The sequence below is a fragment of the Mytilus trossulus genome, chromosome 3 (assembly GCF_036588685.1).
Source record: "Mytilus trossulus isolate FHL-02 chromosome 3, PNRI_Mtr1.1.1.hap1, whole genome shotgun sequence".
Taxonomy (NCBI): domain Eukaryota; kingdom Metazoa; phylum Mollusca; class Bivalvia; order Mytilida; family Mytilidae; genus Mytilus; species Mytilus trossulus.
This window is the reverse complement of record NC_086375.1, coordinates 83,345,531-83,370,670: the sequence shown is the minus strand read 5'-3', so window position 1 is coordinate 83,370,670 and position 25,140 is coordinate 83,345,531. Positions and strand designations below refer to the sequence as shown.

At 31.0% G+C, this 25,140-nt stretch overlaps 1 protein-coding gene across 1 annotated transcript in view; it reads left to right on the top strand.

Annotated features, from left to right (window-relative positions):
* The first annotated feature begins 6,300 nt into the window (after positions 1–6,300).
* The window catches only part of LOC134711088 (protocadherin Fat 4-like), a 107,576-nt gene continuing 88,736 nt past the window's right edge, over positions 6,301–25,140 (top strand). Inside the window, exons 1-17 of the mRNA XM_063571522.1 lie at positions 6,301–6,541; positions 9,524–9,643; positions 12,821–13,027; positions 14,935–15,084; positions 15,583–15,776; positions 16,269–16,371; positions 17,263–17,424; positions 17,739–17,961; positions 18,319–18,521; positions 19,070–19,196; positions 19,497–19,618; positions 19,988–20,149; positions 20,711–20,878; positions 21,294–21,458; positions 22,188–22,334; positions 22,705–22,924; positions 24,539–24,723. Coding sequence (XP_063427592.1) covers positions 6,335–6,541; positions 9,524–9,643; positions 12,821–13,027; positions 14,935–15,084; positions 15,583–15,776; positions 16,269–16,371; positions 17,263–17,424; positions 17,739–17,961; positions 18,319–18,521; positions 19,070–19,196; positions 19,497–19,618; positions 19,988–20,149; positions 20,711–20,878; positions 21,294–21,458; positions 22,188–22,334; positions 22,705–22,924; positions 24,539–24,723 — 2,865 coding nt within the window. The 5' untranslated portion in view covers positions 6,301–6,334. The remainder of the gene's footprint in view (positions 6,542–9,523; positions 9,644–12,820; positions 13,028–14,934; positions 15,085–15,582; positions 15,777–16,268; positions 16,372–17,262; positions 17,425–17,738; positions 17,962–18,318; positions 18,522–19,069; positions 19,197–19,496; positions 19,619–19,987; positions 20,150–20,710; positions 20,879–21,293; positions 21,459–22,187; positions 22,335–22,704; positions 22,925–24,538; positions 24,724–25,140) is intronic.

Genomic DNA, 25,140 nt, shown 5'->3' with positions numbered 1-25,140 from the left:
CATATTCCTCATTTCCTTTCCATTACACACTATTTAAATTACCAGCATGTGTGAGTTTCTATAACTGTACAAAAATAAATGCTGAAAAAAGTATTATATAACAAAAAAAACAGCTACGCCATGAGCGCATGATACGCCCGTCGCCTTTTTGAAATATTAAATAACTTCTTAATGCCATATCAGATATTTACAAAAACTGAAAGGGAGCTTCAGTCAATATAAATTATGTATATAAACAGTACATCAAAGTATCATGAGAACTGCTGTAAACATTTTTGAGTTATTGTCCGAAAACTGGAAAATACCATCTTTTGTAATGAATAAACCCCAAACTGAATAACATAAAATCGAAAATTAATAAAAACCGAAAGGGTGCTTGCAATAATAGATATAAATAATTCAGCAAAGTTTCATGAGAACTGCTAAAAAGGTTTTTGTGTTTATGGGCGAAAACTAGAAAAATAACCCCTTTACTCAGAAATGTAAAATCTTAAATTTATAAATATTGAAAGGGAGCTCATGTCAATAGATATATACAGTTCACCAAAATTCCTTGCAAATTTGAGAAAGGATTTTTGAGATATTATCAGAAAACTGAAGGAAAAACACATTTTTTATTGAATAAAACCCCATTACTCAGAAACTTAAAATCTAAAATTAATAAAAAACGATAGGGAGCTCACGTCAATAGACATATCAATTTCCTAAAGTTTTATGTAAATTGGTTAAAGAGTGTTTGAGTTAATGTCCGACATCTTGACGACGAACGGACAAGACTATAACAAATACATATCTAGATTCATAATTTTAAAAACCTTGTTCATAGAAAATGGAATTCAGTACAAAGGATTATACCCGTAATAAGAAAAACTGAATTTGTCAAGTGCCCGACTTTTTTTAATACTTCATTTACAGTTAGCTGTTTTTGTCCATTTTAATTCCTTGTTATCTGTTATAAGCCAAATCAATTTGCTGTTTTGCTGTTATTGGGACCCCCCCCTTTTGCCCCCCCCCCCCACTTTAGATAGATTGGTATCCTACATCCTCACATTTTGGTTCTTTAATATAGATTTAATATACCCAGTGCACAGTTTTTACGCTCCATATCCACATCTTAATTTAGTTATATAACTCAAAATTAATGTTGGATGTAAACATACTGTCCCCCCCCCCCCCCCCCCCCCAAGAAAAACAAAAACAGATACGGAGGTAACTGAACAACGTGAGGAGTGGGACAAGTTTATATTTTAAACATATTTAATTGATATATTGCTCAGATGGGGGATGGAGAGGGAAGGGGCTGGCGTTTCCCTAAATTCGCCCCTGGTGTAATCTCCTAATTTAAAAATAACCGTAAACTGTACACGACATTACCATCATCGACTTCTGATTAACATTTTCGCGCCATATTTTAACCTTTGCCTCCAATTATAATTGACATTAGTTTTAAAAGCTTTTATATTTATGAACTGGGTCTATTGCAATCTTTTTGTGTTTTGTTGTATCAGGTGAGCATCTTAGGATATATACATAAAACAAATAGCAGTTGTCATTCTTCATGGAGAGATAAATGAGGATATGAAAAGGGGGGACTACACATTGTTCTTGTGTTTGAAAAAAGTGGCATAACTGGGCAACATTTGGGACTTAATAGTAAAAAGTTTATGTTTCAATCATATGTAGCTCCACCAGGAGGGCTGACCTATCATAAATCCTCCTCCTGTGTCAGTGGTGGATCCAGAAATATAAGCAGGGAGATTAACATGTAGATAAATTAAAATTTTCTTTATATGCATGAAAAAGAAGCATGGTTGTACATTAGACATTAGACATTAGACATTATTTTATTATACCAACTATAGGCCCTTATCGGGCAAGATACAAAAACTTCATAATACAATGATCACATAAACATGAGTGAAACATTGTGAAATACACGAATACGTAATACACAAATAATAAATTGATAATATGAGCAATGTAGGATATAATTATGGTAAGAGGCATTGAGTGTAATGAGGCTGAATTAATATTAAAAGAATATGATATAAAGTTTATTAATAGGGGAAAAAAAAAAAGTAAAGATAGAACCAGGAATATAGTATCTCATTCTGTAGTAGTTCTCCTCATGACCAGTGCACAGCAGTGAGGGACTTTTACATCACAAAAATGCAAAGGTCACATACCCGTAGCCAGGGGGGGTTCAGGGGGTTCGGACGAACCCCCCCTTGAAAACAAATAAGCACTGTTCTGTTCGAATTGTGACTGTTAAAGTCGAGTTTGTGAGTCAAACAAACCCCCCCTTGGAAATTCCTGGCTACGGGCCTGGGTCATCAAGGAGAGATCCTTCAGAACTAGATACAGATACATGAGATATGAGATTACTCCAAAAGTGATTCTCTTCATGATTAATGCACAGTAGCAAGGATTGACATTGCTACCCAGGGCAATATTCATCAAGGGATGGTGCTCTAGAACTCACTATAGAGAAGATATAAAGTTCAAATTACAAGTAGTAGAGGGAGATAAATCCCATTAAAACTTTTCATATTTCTTAATGAACATGCATAATTCTGATAATAAATTCTCATCTTCATTATTCATCAACCATATCAGTTTTGGGGTAGGGTCAAGTTTTTTAATTTCTTGCAGCAATTATTTATCATTGATATCATGTCTTTCCGATAAACTATCACAGTTGAAAAGAAAATGTGTTTCATCTTCTACCTCATTACTACAACATCTCTTACATATTCTATTGTGTTGGGGAGTATTACTATATCTACCTCTCTCTATAGTAAATGGTGAGCAGATATGCGAAATCTTGTTAGACTCCGTCTATCTTCAAATTTTTTAACAATATTAAGATATTTTTTACAACCAAAATTTGATATATAGGTAACATATGTGCATAGTTTTCCTTCTGAGTGAGTTCTGAGATTTTTTTCCCAATCTTTCAACATGGCATTTCTTAGTTTTCTGTTGTCAATTGGTTTAACAGTGTCTAAAGATATTTGATAATTATTAATCAATGAAAGAAGTTTTTCAGATGACATATACCACGATGGTTTCTTTGACTCGTACAATTTCTTGGATTCTATATTTACATATATTTACATATTCTAATGACTAAATCTAATTCATGGCTGTATAGTAGCATTTTTTTTAAAAAGTATTAAAATTTTAAAAATAAGCAATTGCCAACATTTTTTTATCTACCTTCTTTCATAAGTTGGGTGTAGATCCTTTTAAGTACTATACTTGTATTTGATAAATGAAGTCCTTTATTTTAGATTTCTCAGTGGTCTATCTGGACATCCTGTAAATTGGGTAATGGATATTGTGGTGATGGAATTAAAAATCGTACACGATCTGTTACTACGCCTGCTGAATGTCAAGGCCAGCCATGTCCAGAACTGTTCAACAGTGCAGCATGTTATGGACCCTGTTGTAAACAAGATTGTTTGGTGTCACAGTGGTCAGAATGGGGTCTGTGTTCATCTGATTGTGGTACTGGTATCAGGTAATACTTAAGAAACATTTAAACAATTAGACAAATAATCATATAAGTAAGTATACCCATATAACAGTACAGCAAAGTATGATAAAACAAAACACATATTAAGCATTTATAATGATTAAATTAATTACGTGCCTTCTCGGCCAGAAATAAAAACTTCCCTAAATTGTTAAGTTCCTTTACATTACGAACAGATAGCAGTTGTATGAGTTTAAAATTAGAAGGTTTTCTCCAATAATATGGTTTGATAAATTTCTTTCGAAGTTCAATTTACTTTCCACATACTAAAATAAAATGATATTTATCTTCAATTACTTGTTTATCACACATATTACAAAGTCTCAGATGTCTCTCAATATTATAAAATCGACCAGTCTCTATATTCAAACAGTGAGCAGATATGCGATATTTACAAATTAAATGGTTTATTGTCGAGCCTTCGACTTTATTCGAAAAAGCGAGACTAAGCTATCCTACATTCCGTCGTCCTCTATGTCGTCGTGGGCGGCGGCGTCCACAAATATTCACTCTGTGTTTATGTTTTTGAAATTTTAATAACTTTCTTACACTATTATACTGGATTTCTACCAAGCTTGGACACCCATCTTGTTTGTGATCTTAAGATAGTATCCAGAAGTAAAATTTGTAAAAATAAAATTCCATTTTTTCCGTATTTTACTTATAAATGGACTTAGTTTTTTCTGCGGGGAAACATTAAATTCACTCTGTGGTTAAAGTTTTTAAAATTTTAATAACTTTGTTAAACTATCCTGGGTTTGTACCAAACTTGGACAGAAGCTTATTTATGATCATAAGATAGTATCCAGAAGTAAATTTTGAAAAAGATAATTCCATTTTTTCTGTATTTTACTTTTAAATGGACTTAGATTTTCTTCCAGTTAAGGGGGCTCGCGGGTCTAAATCATTTTTTTAATTTAATTTAGGATTTCTCTATATTTTTCTATAAATTAACTTTATCTTTTACCTAATGGAAAAATGAAATAAAAAAATGGGGTCACCGTGCATTTACGCTCACAATCTGCCTTCGAAAAAAGCATACATTTTTGTAAATGTCCTTTTTTTCTGGTAATATCGAAATAAAAAAAGAACTAAATTACAGAAATTGGTTAAATTTTACAATTATTCAGTTTATGTACAGCCTATTCGAAAACAACAATAAAAAATATAGGTCACCGATGAGTTAAAAAAGATATTTCATTTTTAGAGACAAAAAATGGCATGTTTGCACCAAAGGGAGATAATTTGGAGCTTTTTCAATGATATCTAAATTTTAAAAGTAACCTGGGGCCAACATGTATTGATTTTTTTGAAAAAATTCTTGTACCATAAGATAAAGTAACAACTACTAAAGGTGATTAATAAAATTTGTAAAGAAAAATGGATGTTTGATTTTTTTCTGAAAATCTTATACCCGCGAGCCTCCTTAAGGTGGTATGGGTGTCTTCCTCCATCTTGGATTGTAAAAAACAGAGAACCAAAGGTCCAGATTTTCTATCAAGTTAGCAAAATTTGATGCAGGAATGCAGATATTTAATGTTAATTTTCATTTAAAAGAACCAATTTATAAGAATATGACTTATAGATATTAATATTTTTGCAAATGTTGGATTATTTTTTTTTTTTTTTTTTTTTTTTTAATTGGCATTTTAAAGGGAGGTAACTCTTAAACAGTGCATTTTCTGAAGGATTCTACATGGAATTTTCCTTTTTTTGTATTTAAGGCGGAAAAAACGTACGGTAACCCTATCTTTTCTTTTGATATTCTCAAAGAATTGTCTGAAAGCTATTTTTTCCTTAAGTATTTAACAATTCTATCATTTTGTTTAGTTTCTAATCACAAAATGGTGTTTTTTCCTGTATAATCCATACAAAATGTGTCATTTTGTCACGTCCTGTAGCTTGAGAAAATGCGCGGTGACCTATCATTTTTATTATATTTTTCAACAAATATCATTAGATACTACGTTTTGGCAAAGTATGAACAAATTCTATCATTTTTATTTTAGACTCCCATACCACCTTAACATTACATACATTCTGCAGTTTAAGTTTTCAAAACATTTATTAGATTTATTAACTATCCTTGATTTTTATCAAACTTGGACAGAAGGTTCTTAAAATCAAAAGATAGTATCAACATGATCAAGAGGAATATTTTGATTGTTTTTTTTTCTCATTTTTGTTGAGCCTGAGATTTAAAGCAAAAGTAGGCGAGGCACTGGGTTCCCCAGAACCCTTACAAATTTTAAATATAATTTACAGCATGATCTAAATAAAACTGTAACATGTAGTATGTTACTTGTAAATGATTGTGGTAATATTTTCATGGTTCTAACATTAAAATAGAAAAATTTATGAAAATTCATTAACTATAATAGTTTCAAACTGTTCATGAATTTTGACTTTTATTTTTACATTATACGCCATTGCACATGTACATTATATGTTGTTTGATATCTGCATTTATTTTGTGAAATTTTATGTTTCTAAATCTATTATTTTGGAAAAAAATATCACTGCAGATTAAAAATTCAATGATTTAAGTCGTTTAGTAATAATTACAAACATGAGTCTGTTGCAATTTACCTGAAATCTCATTTATGTGTACAATATCAGACCAATCGTGATGGAATTGATGCCCTGAAATTTCTGGCACTACCCAATTAAAATTAAATACCATTGTTCTATTTGAAAAATTGTTTACTGGTCTTTTATTTAAATAGTGCAAGAAAAAGAACAGTTGAAACACAAAATTCCTGTGGTGGAGAATCTTGTCCAGAACTCCTAGAAAACATGGTGTGTAATGTTACCACGGTGATAGACTGTCAGATGTCCCAGTGGGAATCCTGGTCAGACTGCAGTAACAACTGTGGAGTAGGAAGTGCTTTCAGATCTAGAAAACTACTGACCCCTGCATACTGTGGAGGTCAACAATGTCTAAATACGACCTTGAGAGATGTCAAATCCTGTGAGAGTTACAATTCAAGTGTAGATTGTGTGGTAGGTATTTGATAATAATGACAATAATAATAAGATTTAAATCTAAGTATTAAAAGTGATTAACAATTAATTAAGAAAAAATATCTACACTCATATATATCAAGCATAAAAATACAAAAGCAAAAGATACATATAAGGTGTAACTGCCGTATATGAGGTTTTACAGGCAAAGCTTATGTGTAGTTAAGGAATGCACTCTTTTGTAATTCTTGTATGTATTTTATGTTTAGTTCATTTAACGGTTCTGGAGTTTAGTGTAAGAATAAGTTTTACTTTTTCTTTATAACTGTGTAAATTTGTTCATGTATCATATTCTCAGATTTTTTTTTTTTTTAAGACAACATATGTGTACATTGTATTCAAAGGATTTCTATTGTAATCAGTTTTGTCTGGACAACAAACATGTTTATGCACAAGTTTAGGAAGATAAATTGGAATTTTGATTCTAATCTCCAGATGTTTTTTGTGTCACAATTGTTTGTATTGTGATGAAGATTTACAATTTGAAATAATGGTTTATAGGGGTTTGTTTATAGGAATATATGACATTTTATGTGTAAAATACTGACTGCATGATTTACTGTATTTTGATATAAAAATACACGTGAAAAACCTAGACATTTTAAAGTATTTATGTTAAATTTAATTCTGTTCTGTTTTTTAATTTCAAAAATTAGAAAGCAAGAGTTCAATGGTTATATAGAAAATCAGTGTGATATGATTAAATTTTTTGTAATAATATATAAAACTTTAAATGATTAAGCAACCGTACAGACAACTTTTTTTATCAAATTTGTTTTGGTTATTTATTCATTACTGATAATATATGAACAAGTATGACTGGGTCACTGGGGTATAGAAATTTTTTCAACTAATCTGATTGAGACGTGCTCTCCCCATTTTGGATGCATGGGTAGTTTTCATTCTTGGAAACCATCAAACCTACCTTTTTATGTCTAAGAGTTATTGCTTTTCTAATGGATCAGTACTTTCTTTCCGAGATCCTTTTCAGTAGGATTTAGGCTTTCCTCTACCATTGATACAGCAGGGCATTTGGAATTGGCAGTTTTGATATGTATTTCTAATCGATTCCTCATTATTAACTTACACTTATTTGGCTAAGGCAGTTCGATTTGTGGGGCATCCAGGGTGACCTTGTTCCATTTTATGTATGGTTTTGCACTTTTTTATACTTTGAGGACTAAGCGAATCAGGTGAGTGTGTGAGTTAGTATGTTTATTTTATTGCATTGTATTATGTTTTGGGACAGTTAACTTTCTGGTTTTAAGACCCGTCACAGCCTAGCTGGGGTATTGGGTAGGCAAATGCTCACATTAATTTGTACCGATACAGGCTCCAAATGTCCTCCTTTATATGCCATAACTCATGGTGGTGCTCCTTATACAGGAGGCTTATAAGGAGACAAGAATAAGTAGGTAATTAATCCTACATTTCATTGACGTAAACATTTCAGAGTCAAAAACATATATCTTGGGTATTTCAAAGCAATATTAAGACATTATTTTTTTATTTTGGGTTTCTTTAGAATATTTTGGAAACTTGAGGTTACATGGTTACTAAAGCTTGTATGCCTATTAAAAAAGAGGTGAACATTTTAAACTTCCAGCGATAGTTATTTTTTCAATGCAATAAAATGTTATGTGTGGTTTTTTTTTATTAGGATAAAACTTTACTCATGCCAATCAAAGATAAATTCTGCACATTTTTTTAAAAGTACAAATTTAACAAAGACTTATAGGGGAAATCAATGGTGGTATTACACCTATAGGATGTGTAAATATATATAGCCACATTTAGTTGAAATAGTGGCTTAAATAGTGGCTAAAATAGTGGCGATAATCTGATGTTTCATGAGAGGAGGATGTTGACTTTCTGCACTGAAGGACTGAACATATTCAGTAATATTCTCTTTTCAAGTGTGAGTCTAATTTTCCAACCCTTCTTCAGCTATAACTTGTTAGTATAATTTTGTTCTGAATAGCATGAAATATTTGTCACTGATCATTATTTAAAGTAAACAACTATCAAGTAGTCAATAAACTTATATACATCAAAGTTATGTGAAAAACAACAAGTTTATCTAAGAGCCATGATGATAGACTTATAAAGTGATTGTTTTAGATGATATTTGTTATGAACAGTTTAGTCATTGCCTTCAGTATAGAAACAGAACAAATAAATCTAACCCAGTTTTTTTGGAGCAACTGATATTAAGCCAACCAAATATCAAACCTAACATTAGTGATCCTCCTCATAGATATTTTTTTATTCAATTTGATTTTTTTTATCATTATTTAACAATCTTGAAATTGATTTTGTATCTAAAGGATGTATATTTGTTTATGATATATTTCTTATTTCAAAACTTGATGTTTGTGTTTATGGAAAAGTATAAATAAATCAAAGCTTTTATTGAATGACTTCTATCAATAGACATCGGATCAATTGCTGATATGTTTATGTGAACAAATTGTTAGAAAGCACTAAAACATGTACAACTTTTTATGATGATTTTGTCATAAAAACACAATGAAGAGATATGGAATTTATTCTAGCATTTAAAAGTAATGATATCTTTAGCTAATTATAGAATGTTGACTTTAAATGTTGGCTTCTTATGTAAACAAAAATATTTTTTTACTATTTAAGGAATATCTTTCTGTTTTTATATTAATAATTATGGTTAAAAAATTGTTGTTTCAAAAATTTAAATGTGAAATGTTGTTTTTCAAAGTGGAGCAAATATAAATTCTTCATTAAAGAAAAAAAAAACAAAAAAAATCATTACAATTGATTCCTTAGATTAAAATTTTTGAATATTCCAGTATTTAAATCTGTGTTGTTTTAATCTCTTTTACACACCTAATGTATTGGGTTTGATAAATCTAACATAGTAAGTTAGCAAACTCATAAATGCACATTTTAACATGCAAGTCTAATATGTTTTACTTATATGTATAGATGGATGAATGGCAGCCTTGGGAAGACTGTATCAGAGATTGCAGTAAAGGAATACAAATACGGAAACGGAACATCAAAGTCAATCCACAGTGTCATGGGGCCAAATGTAAATCATCAATTGTAAGTTTTACTGTTTATAATATCACTATACTGCATGAACCTTGTGAAAAAATTGCAACATACAAAACATCAATGTGTTTGTTTGTAAAGTAACACTGATTGTGGCATACAGCAGGGTGCATTAAGTTTTCAGGTCTGTGTTTTCTTGTCTATTTTACCCATTTTGTAACTGGTTTATAAAGTTTGGTTTAAAATTATAATGTTTAATCATTTTTGTCTCCCCTAGGACAAAAGTCTCAGAAATCATGACCTTTTTTTATGATTTTTTTTTTATGAAAATTCAGGTGTTGCTTTTCTGGTGGCAGTGACTTGGGATAGTCCAGTAACTGTCAATTAATTACCCATTTTAAATGTTAGGATTTAAGCTTAAGTTAACAAATTAGTTTGGTAGAAACTACATATGATGAATCAATGATATTTTCTTTAAAGTTGCATTACTAACAGTACATATCAGCATATTAAGACCCTTCATCCTAGGTCATGGTCAATAAATTTTCAGAATTTTCTGCTGACGGTCAATACATATCTCTGTCAATCATTTATAAAGATATATGCCAAGTTTGGGTAATAGCCAAGCCATATTCTGGATAAGAAGAAATTGTTGTTAATTAAGAATTGAAAGCTTCTTTTTGTAAATTAATTGGGGTGTAAAAGCGTTGACCGAAGTACATTTTGTATGAAGCGCGGAAGCGCTTCATAATAAAAATGTGCGCACGGTCAACGCTTTTACAACCCTATAAAGTTACAAAAAGAAACATTCAATACTTATAATTACATTTTTTAGCTATGATCATGAAAACACGAATTTTATAAATTTTGTATTTTATTTACCTGTGCACTTTATTGTGGGACCACCTGCTATCATGAATGAAAAGTTTTATTGAGTGATGCAATTGCTTACGGAATAACAATTGCTGTGCAGTTAGCCAATCAAAATAAAGTATTATGATGAAACATACATCTAATGTAATTATAAAACTATGAAATTAAGTTCACAATCTTATGTCTCTTTAGACTAAAAAAATAAATTATAGATACTTCCCTCCACATTTCTCTGCACATGCTCATATTAATTCAGATTAAGTTCACATAGTGATCTGCATACAAAGTAACCCCAATCATTTAACTTTGACACAATATGTTGCAATAACAAATAATTTTTTATGACATGAAACTATGTCATGGTTAGCATGAATTACCAATTTATTCCATTTGTACCCTTGAAAACATTACATTCTTATTGGTACTTCTTTTTAATTTCAAAGTGATTATTCTGATGGATAAAGGGTACCAGGGGTCCTAATTACTTATTTGGTAACATCTGGGGAATATGTCATCAAACAAAATATACATGCCTCAGACTTATATTAGATCAGAGACAGGCGTTTTACTGTTTACTAGACTGTGAAATTTATGAATGACTTCATTAAAAAAATAATTCACATACTTTTAAGAAATTGCATTTCACTTTATTTTTGTATTATTAAGATATGGCGAATTGGAACAAAATAGAGGCACATAATATGGATTTCTGTAGAAAAACGTAGAAAGTGTTATATATTGATATTTAATAAAAACACTTATAAATCCATCCTTGGACAATATATATACTCTTTAAAACAAATAATACATAAAAGGAGCTAGTTGAATATCAAATCTGAAAGAAAGATACACATTGTCATGATCAGGAGGATGAAAAAAATGATAATGATACCTAGACAAAACTGTACATGCTTTAAAAATACTGAATTGGTCAATGATTATTTGAACTGTTTAACTCCTTTGTCATTAGGTTTCTCAACATTGATAACATCTGTTTAGGTAACAGATGTAGTTTGTAGAAATTATATATTTTTTCTTTGTTTACTATCATTATTTTAAAATAAATACAATGTACAGACTTTTTAATGTATTTTAACATTTAAAGTTTAAAAACAAATATTAATAATAGAATAATTCATACTAAACAATTTCAGTTTGAATGGAAAAAATTTAAATTGTAGCAAAAAAATATTGTTTGCACATTCTATATAAGTGGTAAAGTTTTCATGGTTGCATTCCCATATATTTTAGGGTCACTCCCCAAGTTACTGCATAAAAGAGGGACGAAAGATACCAAAGGGACAGTCAAACTCATAAATCTAAAACAAACTGACAACGCCATGGCTAAAAATGAAAAAGACAAACAGAAAAACAATAGTATACATGACACAACATAGAAAACTAAAGAATAAACAACACAAACCCCACCAAAACCTAAGGGGTGATCTCAGGTGCTCCGGAAGGGTAAGCAGATCCTGCTCCACATGCGGCACCCGTCGTGTTGCCTATGTGATTACAAATCCGGTAAATAGTCCAATTCGGTAGGTCAAATTCATGAAAGGGAAGGGGATTGCAGTTACGACGCAAGGAACATATCCGATATCATTTGTGAAATGGTTATTTCATAACGGTCAACCAACTCGTGATGGCATCCGTAAAATTTACGAAGGGATGATTTCAACTTCACCATTTGGAACTCTTGATTTAATAGCTTCCTTGTGAGCAGTAACCCTCTTTCAAGAAAATCATGATAGGAAATGCAAGCACGGGAATATCGTATCAATTGAGAGATATATACACCCCGTATGCAGGTGCATTGTACATTGTATTTATTTTAAAATAATGATAGTAAACAAAGAAAAAATATATAATTTCTACAAACTACATCTGTTACCTTAACAGATTTTATCAATGTTGAGAAACCTAATGACAAAGGAGTTAAACTGTTCAAATAATCATTGACCAATTCAGTATTTTTAAAATGAACTCATTGGGACTCATACCACATCTTCTTATAACTTTGTGGTGAGACTTTAATAAAGTATTGAATCTGAACCTATGAATCAAGACAAAAATTCTTATGTATAATGGCACGTTAGTTTAGTACTATTTGAGCATGATGTGAAAGAACTTTTAGGATGAACTTTATTCATAAAAAAAAATTATTTGATTTCTGTATCATCAAATTTTTCATGTATAATAAAGAGTAGATAAAAGTTTTTTTTCTCTGTTTTATAGAAACTCTTTTATTGTATCATAGTTGATTTTTTCTATCAAAGTTTGATTTGACCTTACTAAGGATAGTTTGACTTGATACTATTTCGGTTATTTGCATGTCTTTGTTACTATTTATAGGATTGGCATCACTGTCATGAACCATGTAAATATCCTGATTACTGTAACCAAGGTGTATGTGGATGTCCAGAGGGTATGAACCTAGCTTCAGATGGTATCTCCTGTAACCCTATCTATTGTCCACCAATACCAGTCTTACAGTACTGTCCACCTACCAGATATTATCTGTCAAGCTGTAAATATCCAGTGTTTAATACCTGTTCCTACGTAAGTAAAGTAACTATACTTAAGACTGTTTGAAGGGAAATAATACTGTTTCAGAGGAGATGACTGTTAGTGAAATGATAAAACACTCAGTACACTTTATCGATCATTAACAGGCAAACATTATTGTCTCCCCTGCCTGTTGCTTTGCCTGGGACATAAAAATACAGGATGTTACTCCATCCAGCAATGTAAGGGCTCTCAGATGTATAATTCTTGCCAGATATCTATGAAATTTATATCAAAGCTTTTTATCAGCTATGTTGTTGACTATTATAAAAACAGTGCTAAGGCCACACCAATTTGATTCCTTGTTCGACGGACCTGCCCGCACCTATTTTTTTCAAAACAGATTTTTTTTATTTTTATTATATTCCCGCTTCCCGCATCCGGAAATGAACACATGTCCATTTCCCGCACCGTTTTTTGGTAAATATTATAAAAAGATCGCAATATTTCACGGTTTTTAAAATCACAGTCTTGCCTTTATATTGCGATTTTAAACCTATCAACACCCACAACACTGTAAATATCTGCGAGAATATTTGTTTCAGCATGAAACCAATTTATTCCAAGCGGGAGTGCTCCGATATAAATACATTATAGCGGAAATACCAGTACAGAACAAAACGTTGGTTTCTTTCCCCCTTAACTTATATTCCCTACAAAAAAAAATGTTCGTTGTTAAAATAAAGTACAAAGAACTTCTGAAGGATTTGCCTTTAACTGTAATTATAATGTATGGCGACGGTCATACACGCTGCAGGTTTGTGCACCTGTCCTGTTGATTCAGGGACCTGTCGTTCAGCAGTTATCATTTGTTGATGTAGTTCATTGGTATTTTCCCGTTTGGAAATATAAATTAGTTTGTTGGTTTTCCTGTTCGAATTTTGTACAATACTAAGTTGTGGTCCCTTATAGCTTGCTGGTTGGTCTTGATCAAAGCTCTGTGTAAAAGGCCATACTTTGACCTATGTTTGTTATTATCAGGTTGGGACCAACCCTCCCTCAGACAACTTGGCCTTGAAGGGGTCATTTTACCAGGTTTACTGTTGTAGAAAAGAAAATAGAAATACTTAAGATTTGAATAGTGCTACTATACAAAACCTTTGACAATTTAGAATGTTTTACTCAAAAAGAGGAGAAATACATTTTAAACAACTTTTCTAAAAGAGGGATGGGTCCACTTGTTTTGAATAATATTAAACTGTTAAAGTAAATGTGTTAACATGGTTAAAGTCCAGGAATATTACAAAATTCTTGGACATTTTTTGACCATTTAATGCCAAATATTATAGTTCTTTGAGAAAATACAAGCCCTTTTGTACTTAAAGTATTTTTACAAAAATAATATATTATAACTTATATTGACCCCTCATAAAAGGGATATTCATAACCTCATAAAATGGATATTCATAAGTTAATAATCATAACATTAAGGGGTTGTTCTGAACCTGATTATGACTTGGATGGAGAATTATCTCATTTTCAGTGACACATACATAGACCAGATTGAATTAATCAATTAGTTCTTGTTGAACAGGGAAAAAATACTTCATAAATTAAAGAAATGTCAAGGTACAAGTGATCAATGAAGTTTTGATATAGTCAAAACCTACTATTTTATGTTTACAAAAAAAAAATATAATCGCTCGCCTTTACTTTTTAAGCTTCGCCTCAAAAAATTTCAAATTAAATATTTTTTTATTAAAATTTTCAAATCGCTCGCTCGCCCCAATTTTTGGAGTCCAAAAATCCGTAGAACAAGAAATTAAATTGGTGTGGCCTAATCAACAATTTGTAATAATGATGATTATTTCCTGATTAACATGTATAATGATAGGACATAAAATGCATGGATCATTCTTTTGTTTTTAACAGTTAATTCGTTCTTTTTTATTTATTTGCAGAGTTACAATTCAACATGTACACCAGTTTGTAAAGGTGATTGGACTATAATTACTCAACCAGACAATATGAATTATGTCACCTGTCAAAAGGACTCAAAATGGTCCACACCTAAAATCTTCTGTAGTCCATTTAATAACCCACCAACTGATGTAAGTTAACTGAATATTATAAGGGGGTCAAATTTTGTTCTTAGACTATGTAGATGTTTAACCAATTAAAAGGTTGCATTGAAACAATAGATATTTCAATTGGACTTCATTTAAGGAATAACAGTTCTGTAGTTGGAAAGTTGCAACCGTCAATTGTCGATTTGACAGTCGCAAGTGCTGACAAACAACAGTACACAAAAAGAGAGGGTGTTAAAGTTTTGCATACCTGTATTTTACATGTTTTCTATGATAATTTTGTTTTAAATTTCTGCCGTTCCCTGGTTTATCAGCTATAAATTGAAGAAACTTGATTTTATGAATATTGTTAAAGTAATTCAATATTCTCCAGAAAATTCGAGATGTCTGTACAAACCAAACATTTACGAATTGGATTACAAAACAACAGATCATTTTCTTTGGACCAACTTTTACTATCATCTTGCATATTATTTCACCCTAAAAATAATATGTTGTACATTATATATTATTGAATTTCAGATTAACATTGACATTTCTAAGACTACGATTCCAGAGAATACAGAAGCAGGTTATTGTATTTACATGGGAACTGTTGATGATGTCTACGATAGCCATGTTTATACGATCGTTAGTGATGTCTCCAACAGATTCCAAGTATTACAACACAGACTTTGTCTGAAAGTAAAGGCTAACTTCGAAGACCAACCAAATAAGTAAGCTACTATTTGACAATATTCCACTTGATTTTCACTTATAATACATTTTTTTCTTGCTTTACATCAGTATAACATAACTATTCATTGATATTAATGGAACATTAGTTTTTACAGGTTTTTGTTTTGCCTGCAATGAAAGTTGTTGAAAGTGAGACATGGGTGTTGCTTTTCCAGTGGCATTGGGGGCAATGTCAACAATTGTTTAAGTTTTCTGATTAAGTCAGTTTGATAGGATTAATAGATTGCCTTTTGTTAGATTTTGTTGTTGACAGAAAAGACATATCTCTGTATCAACAGTTTATAAGCTTTAATCATGAAGTTTTAAAAATACTTGAGACAAAACAAAATACATTCTCCTTTTATTTTTTAAACTCAGACTTAAAAATTATTTTATGATTGATGAGTTATAGCATATATGGTACTGACAGAAATTTAACTTCATGAAGATACAGTGTATAATGTTTTCATGTTCTTCCTTATTTCTTTTAGGTGGAATATAACAATAAGAACCACAGATTTAGATAAAGCCTTCTTTGAGAAAATATTCCAGTTTGAAATTTTGAATGCTAATGATCCTCCAAAGGCTGCTTATGTATGTATACATTTAAATATATACCAACATAAACAGTTGATTAGAACTGTTATAAACTTTAGTTTAATTGGAATCAGTATCAGGATTTAAAAAAAAAGAATTAAATGTGTAAATGTGAAATAATGATCAGGCTTTTTTACTTGATGTTTTTTTATTATTAACTGAAATTTGTATATCATTACAAAATAAACCTACTTATTACAGATATAGTCTCTAATAAAATTAATGGTACCAATTTTCTTGCACCAGATGCGCATTTCGACAACACATGTCTCCTCAGTGATGGTCATGGCAAAAATATTTGAAATCCAAAGCTTATATAAAAGATGAAGAGCAATAATCCAAAAGGTCAAAAAAGTATAGCCAAATCCGTGAAGGGAATCAGAATTTTGCATGAGGGAGATGCATTCCTTAATTTATAATAATTTCTAATATTTTGTAACAGCAAATTTTAATAACACAAAAAATCGTTTTTTTCATGCCAGTACTGAAGTACACTGGCTACTGGGCTGGTGATACCCTCGGGACTAATAGACCACCAGCAGAGGCATCGACCAAGTGGTAATAATAAAATTAACCGTACCAATTTTCTTGCACCAGATGCGCATTTCGACAACACATGTCTCTTCAGTGATGCTTGTGGCCAAAATATTTGAAATCCAAAGCTTATATAAAAGATGAAGAGCTATAATCCAAAAGGTAAAAAAAGTATAGCCAAATCTGTGAAGGGAATCAGAGCTTATAATTTCTGTAAGTAAGCTAAGTTATTTCTGTGTAGGGATATTTAAGGATTCGATGAAATGACTATTTGTCAGTCAATATTTCTATACTTAATTTCAAGTCTTTATGAAGCAATATACTATTTAAGAAATATTTATTTCTCCATTTCAGCTGACTCCTGATACTATACCTGAGAATAGTATGATTAATACGACGGTTGGCTGTTTTTCTGGAGTGGATGATGACCCTAACCAAACTTTGTCCTTTCTCCTGGTTAACTCCAATTACAAGATGTTTGCAACATACATTGAAAATGGACAAACATGCTTAAAGGTAACACAATCATTCAGAAATTTAATACTCTACAGGTCAGAGAACATTGTAGTCTAAAAGTGAAATTCCTTGATGATATACAGAACAATTATCCAATAAAATTATAATTGAAAAAATAAGACCATCAAGAATACGTTACAAACTGCATTGAGAACAATTTTATTAAATTTAAGAAATGCTTCATGCAGATCATAGATTTGTTAGCAATATTTTTTTAAGGATGTTATATTTTGTTTTCTATTGAAAAAATGCATTGTTTGGTTAGACTTAATTTATCTATACCCTGCACAAATTCATTATCTAACTTTTTGTAGGTAGCCAAAGACTCTAATGAAAAGTGTCCATCAGAAGGTGGAACATATTGTTTGTTAAACAGAGAGAAGCGTAAGAAAAGGACAGTTACAGTTATGGCTAGAGATGATGGTAACCCTAGGATGAAGGCTTACTTTGACATAAATATACATCTGTCTGATGTGAATGATAAACCAACAGAAGTTATACTGGAGCCTTCCAATATCCCTGAGGGGGTTCAACCAGGTGTGTAGTCCATCTATTACTACATTGCATTTCATTGGTTTTCATTGATAAGGCATATTGATTTTGGCCCAGAAGACTTAGATTCTTGTGCCCAACCTCAACATATTTGAGATAACCATACATTTGTTCCTAGATATGCATGCGTTATCAACTAGCTGGTGAATTTGATTCTAAGATGGAATTAAGTTTTTTATTGATTCCAAATGTAAAGGATTGTTTTTTTAAAGCCTGTACCTAATTGTTAATGGTAAAACGAGAACATCTACAAAATTATTTTTTTTATTTTTTTAGAGAACTAAGTAAATATATGATATTATATTCTGAATTTGTCATTGAATTTGATGGTGTGTGTTTCAGGAAATGAACTTGTTGCTATTGTTACAAAAGACGAGGATATTGACCAATCACACACATACGAACTGATAAATGACCCCAGTGGTGTATTTACTATCAAAGATGGAAAGTTGATCGCATCTAGAAGTTTTGACTATGAAACAGAAAAGTTCACAGAATTTACAATTGATGTGAAATCCACAGATAATGGAGAAAAACCTTTGTCTGTAAGTAGGATATTTTAATCTATTCTGAAAACCCTCGTTCAGTAGGAGAGAATCTTCATAGAAAACCTCCTGTCTATTATTAGAAAAACTGTACTGAAAATTATGAGTTTCTATAAGAAAATCTGAATAGTGGTGGTTTATCTGAAAGAAATAAAGTTATTTGGATTCCAAGTCTTAAGTGATGTTCAAGGTCATATTAAACTTCTTACCACATACTCTTAGATCAAGGAAAACATTTTCTTATAAAAGGGCCTCTAATTTGAACAGGGACAGACAAAGATGATATTCTAAATATTCTTAGCACATCAGTTGCTTTAAGATATACAGGTGAATGTGGCACAATTTGATTCCATTTATCGGCGCAATTACCTTAATGCCATCAGGAAAATAGAGAGTGGTGCGATTGATACCATTTCATAACTGTAATTGGGGCAAGTTGATACACCCCATCAGACATACAGTAACAAGAGAAACCTGAACATTAATTTATACCTTTTAAGTCGGGTTCATCGTTATTGACATATAATGTTTAACTTGTTGTATTTAAGGTAACATCTACTATAAAGTTCAAGATCCAGGACATGGATGAGGTTCCATATGCACTTCAGGTTACTGCAGAAAATTCTCCTTTGTCATATGAAAATGATAAACCTAAAGTCAGAGAGAATGCAAATCGTAAGCAGTGTTTTACTACTAATGTCTAATTCATATTCAAATGTTCCTTTTACAATAACAATATCTCTGGATTATTTTGTTGGTCAAATCAACACCAAATCCAGCATATTTTCCCTATTTTATTGTTGTATGAATTCTTATTTTAGAAGTCTGTAAATTCATATTATGCATTCAAAGTTGAAAACATTTTATGCTGTAACTATTATGTAAACAGTATTTGTGCATGACATTGATAATTAAGTCTTAATGGTACATTTATTTTTGTTTTTGAGAAAGTGATATAATTTATTTTCATTACAGATGTAGTGATAGGTACCATTAATGTCAAAGATTATGATGAGGGTGATTGGATAACCTTAACCTTACTAGATAATGCAGACGGTAGATTGGAATTGAAGAATACAATATGTTCTAGTGTTGGAGTAAGTCATAAACTATTACTAAATTATTTTCTGTAATGGGGAGATTTTTTTATCTTTGAAAACTTCTCATATATGAATTTTCTTTTTTTGTTATACATGTGTAACTTTTGTGTTAATATGTACTATGTAGATAATGTCGGATAATATACATGACAATTAGATGTAAAAAATAATTAGTCTGGTAAAATTTCATTCGATCTGGTAAAGTCAGGGTCAGGTTGTTTACCAGACCTAATGTCATGTAAAAGTAAAATTCATACTTGTAGTCTGCTGTACAATAAGTTTGAGTAACATTTGAAATGCATTTAAAGAAAACCAAAGAATGAATACCATTGGTATGGGAAATGAATTTGTGAAATTGTTTTACAGGATGTGAATGTATACTGCAAAGGTTTACTGGCAACACACTCACCATTTAACTATGAGATCGAACCTTCTGTTACATTCTCTGTTCAGGCCACAGACAAAGCAGGCTTAACCAAGGTTATCAACTTGACCTTGGAAGTTGTAGATTTCAATGATGCAGCTTCTGTAAGTTTATTATTGAAAAAGTTTTCAGATAATTAAAGATGTTTTATTTTTCGTTAGTTAAGGCTGTCTGTATACACTATGAGATGCAAGAGGATTCGAGTCATGTCCGTTCTTAAAAGTTTAGAATTCATCCAGAAATCAGGAAAGCCTTGACAAGATATTCACATCTCACTTGAAACACTGTTCTTCGGTACCAATTTTCATGGATTTAAACATTTTCGAGGATATTTATTTCATGGCTTTGCCAAAGTCTGCATAAGAGCCAATGGAAAATTAGTGATTTGTTTAATATTTTAATTAATGGTTCACCTGTATATATGAAATCCACAAAAATTGGTATCCCTCATATAATAATGAATCCACAGTAATTCATGGATGCATTCAGTCTCCAGTGATGAGAATAAATTGTTTTTATAAGAGCTGCAACTGTCAATTTCAATATAATGAATTAATTGATTGAATTTGTAGAAATTTAATTATATGTGTTATATGATTTTAAATTTTAAGAACACCAAATTATAACCATATATATAAACCACTGAAAGATTTCGTTACATTCAGGACATACTGATTGATAGTGTATCAGTTGCTGAGGTCTCTATAGAAGAGAATAAATTGGACATTGTGATTGGTCAGTTATCCAGTGTGGATGAGGATAAAGATGACCAACATGAATATTCTATAACTGACCCGTCTGGATTGTTTATTGTAGAAGGCAATGTATTTAAGGTAGTTTTGTATTTGAAATTATTTATTTTGCCATTTGATTATGGACTCTCTGTCTCCATTTTGAGTTTTCTTTGGGGTTCAGTATTTTTGTTATTTGACTTTTTATGTATTTAAAGAAAAAGATTGAAATTTCTACAGGGTTTTTCATGAGACTTTGCACAGTTCATAAGATAAAGGTTATATTATGTTCAATTTTCCAGCTGAGAACTTTTATGTAAAATAGCCACAAAAGGTTTGTCTTGCCTATTTAATATTATGGTTGTGTTCACTTCTCCATATTAAGAATATGAAAGTGTATTGGAACATTTTTACTCAGCATCCTGTTTAAGTAAGATACTAATCATGTCAGTCATCCTCCAATGAAAAGGAAATTCCATCAATTACATAATACAGATACATTTTACTTTTTTTTCAGGCAGCCTCATCTGCGGTTATTGACTTTGAAAAAGGAAATAAATACACTGTTACCTTGACAACAACAGATAAAGGGATACCATCCATGTCACATGACAAAGAAATAGTTATAAATATAATAGATGTAAATGAAGCACCATTAGACATACAGTTATCTAATAGTCAGGTATGTAAATGCTGTTTAAGCTCGAACCTTTTCCCCTGCCTTTAGATGTTTTTATTCAGATTAAACAAGACACGAGGGAACGGTTGATCTGATCTTGCCCTCATTTGCATGGTTAATTGATGGTTTTCTTTATTAGGCTAGTTTCACACATACCAGAAGTAATTGGTCAGTTGAACACAACCTGTTGAATGATTTTAATGAGTGTATGTATGTCTTGATGATGGAAGTGTTTAACAACCTTGACTGGCTTTTACAGCCCTCGAATGGTTGGATGTCTGTCTTACAGGGGTCTGTTTAACCTATATATCATATTCATGGTTCATTGATCTCTGTTAAGTTATGGCGATAACATCCCATTTTTTATGCAAGTAGGGGATTGTTGCATTTCATGATTGTTGAAAACAAATTGTGCTTATCATAAGTGTTTTTCATTCAAATTTGCTTGAAAAATAATAAAAGATATTATGATACAATCATATATCATTCTGACTACCGGGTAAAATGCCATTCACATACATGGGTTTGGTGATATTCTCTTTTTTTTGCCAGGTTCAGACATATTATATACATTGACTCCTGTTTGCCATTCACATACATGGGTTTGGTGATATTCTCTTTATTTTGCCAGGTTCAGACATATTATATACATTGACTCCTGTTTATATTGAGACATGCTATGGAATATATTATGTATTGAATCAGTGGTATAATTGATAAATTGTATTTTAGGTTGCTGAGAACAGTGTTAATGGTGTAGTGGTTAGTAACTTGACCACTGTTGATCCTGATAATTCTGGACAGATCATTCAAACCTTTACTTATCATCTGATTGATGATGGACAAGGAAGGTTTGAAATCCATGGCAACACTTTACAGGTAAGCATCAAGGGGTTCTTAATGTTAAACTTATCTCCTCAAAATGTTAAGGAAGCCATTGTAATTTGGTTTATTTTATAAGTATTGCATATTTTAAAAAGTATATACATGATATAAATCTCTTAGACCAACTTCTGAATGAATTTGTCTGTTGCAGAGTTTTGATCTTTAAACAGACTTAATGTCCTTTCCCAATTTTATTAATGTGCCTTCCTAATATAGTTAGATTCCTACATCACTAAATGTTTCTCCACAAATGACCATACTACTTTCACATTTATAAGCTTTCAGAAACAATTTTTTGAAACATTATTAAAATCTGAAAATGTGTTTCTAATCTAATACATTTACTTTATACCTGTCTTTTTAGGTAAAAAAATCATCAGAAATGTGTGACAACAAACCATGTATTCTAGATTATGAACAAGACAAAGTTGTCAATATAAAGGTTAAGGTCACAGATGATGGTACACCTCCTTTGACCTTGGAAAAGGTCATGGCCATCTCAGTAACAGACATCAATGATCCACCTGTTGTTGACATTGTAGGAGATACAGTCCCAGAAAATTCCGATGCAGATTTTGAAATTGGTATAGTTATTTTAGAGATGTGTCAGTTGTGTATTCTGTTCACATCCGTTTTGGTCTTTCACAAGTCTTCAAGTCTTCAATTATTTTTAACATTCTTGGCTTTCAAATTGGTTGAATGCTCCTGATGTTGTGATGAATGTAAATCCAATAAATTATTTTTGATGCATTTCATTAATTAAGACATTTTTCAAAGATTTATGTACAGTAGACTCCGGCCAATCGGATACCCAAAATGTCAGCTAAAAATATCCGATTGTCCGATATATTCAATTAGCCGATGAACGTATATTCCTCCAAGTTTGTTTTTTTAAATTGACAGACACAACCCTAAGATACCAATAGCTATTATAGCTGCTTTATTAATGGAAATTTGTAACTAATCTCAATGTTTTTTTCAGGTACAAGTTCGGATAAATCGGTTGATTGAGTAATAGATCGATCAGTTGATTACAATGTATTTTGTTTAACTGTCAGTCTGTTGATTTTTTAATTATGTGTTGATTATCTGAATAAAATATGTACCTCTTAAATAATGAGACTTGTTGTTTTTGCGTGATTTGTTTCATTTGTGTGTTAAAACAGGTAAAAGCTAAAAATAACTATGAATTCTTGGAAGTAGGCCACAGGTAAATCTATTAATAGCTTAAGAAGGTGATCGAACTCGGATCTAATTTTCTACAGTTTTTTATTTTTGAAACACATTTCCATTTCAAGTAATACAACTACTTTTATGATTATAAAATTGGACATCAAGATGAGGAAAATTAATTTACTTTTCTATCTTATCTGCCGTGGTTCAAAATAAAAGGCTGAATATTATGTAAATTAGGAAAATGGCGTACATGTGTACAAGTTACATAATTCTATTTCACCTGGGATATGCTATTGACACACGATTCCTTATTTTTACACGAGACTTTTATATATATTTTAATAAATTGTTGAGAAAGAGGTACTTTTCATTCATATTTAATAATAACGATCACATTTTGATAAACACATAACAAACACATCTTAGGCAAAATATAATATCAGATTCATAAAATAAACAAGACAACAAGAAGAAACATGTTTTATTTGACTATAAAAGATTGTTTTATTAATAAAATGAAACATTTCTGTACTGAAATTTTCTTAAACTTCGTAATGGCGCATAACTTCCGGCTTCATTTCCTGTCAAGAAAAATATATAATTATTTCAAAATATTCGATTGTACATGGTTTCACACATTTTTCATGAATATTCCTATCCAATAAGCCGATATATTCTAATAACCGATATTCGATTATCCGATGTATTTTGACTGAAATGTATAGGGAATGGTTCGGTGTTTTGAAATAATATTACAATAGCCGATATATTCGTTTAGCCGATATCCGATTAGGTGGAGTCTACTGTAGTATGAAATATGTAACAATGCTCTCATCATAAATCATAAAAAAAGGAGATTTTTTGCAGCTTGTAATATCTAAGTGAACGAAATTATGTACGATGTAAATGTCTGCTTAAAATGTTTTATATTGCTATGATCTTTTCTGCACAGATCTTGATAATGTTAATTTTATGTAAAATCTGTAGCAAAACTTTTTATCATGTTTTTCACTGATTTCCAGGAATATTGAAAGCAACAGACCAGGATCCAGGACAAAATATAAGACTGGTACTTTTAAACAATACTGAGGTATTTGATTTGAAGGATGGTAAAACCTTAGTTACTAAGAAGTCACTGGACCATGAAAGTCAAGCCATGTACTATATATCTATTGAGGCTACAGATGATGGAACTCCATCAACAAGTGTAGGTTTTACAACATTGTTTATTTCTTGTTTGTTTACATTAAGTTGATAGACTGGTTAGAATATGTGTCATGATGAAGATTTCAAGAAAAAAGCATTACTGCAGACTAAAAGCATATAATGCAACACTATGACATTAACTTTGAATAGATAAGTTATGTCATTATTTAAGGATATCAGTTCTAGGATTGATGCCTGAACTTCTAAATTTAATATAAGAATAAGGAGATGAGGTATAATTGCCAATGAGACAACTATCCACCAATATTCAATTGAATTGTATTTAAGCAATATACATTTTCTTTTAGTTGCTTTATTTTATTACAAATTAAGATTTGAAAGTTGTAAACATCGAGCTTTGTTGATGAGTTGTCAGTTAATACAATTTGGGACCATCAAATTGCCAATCGATGCCCAC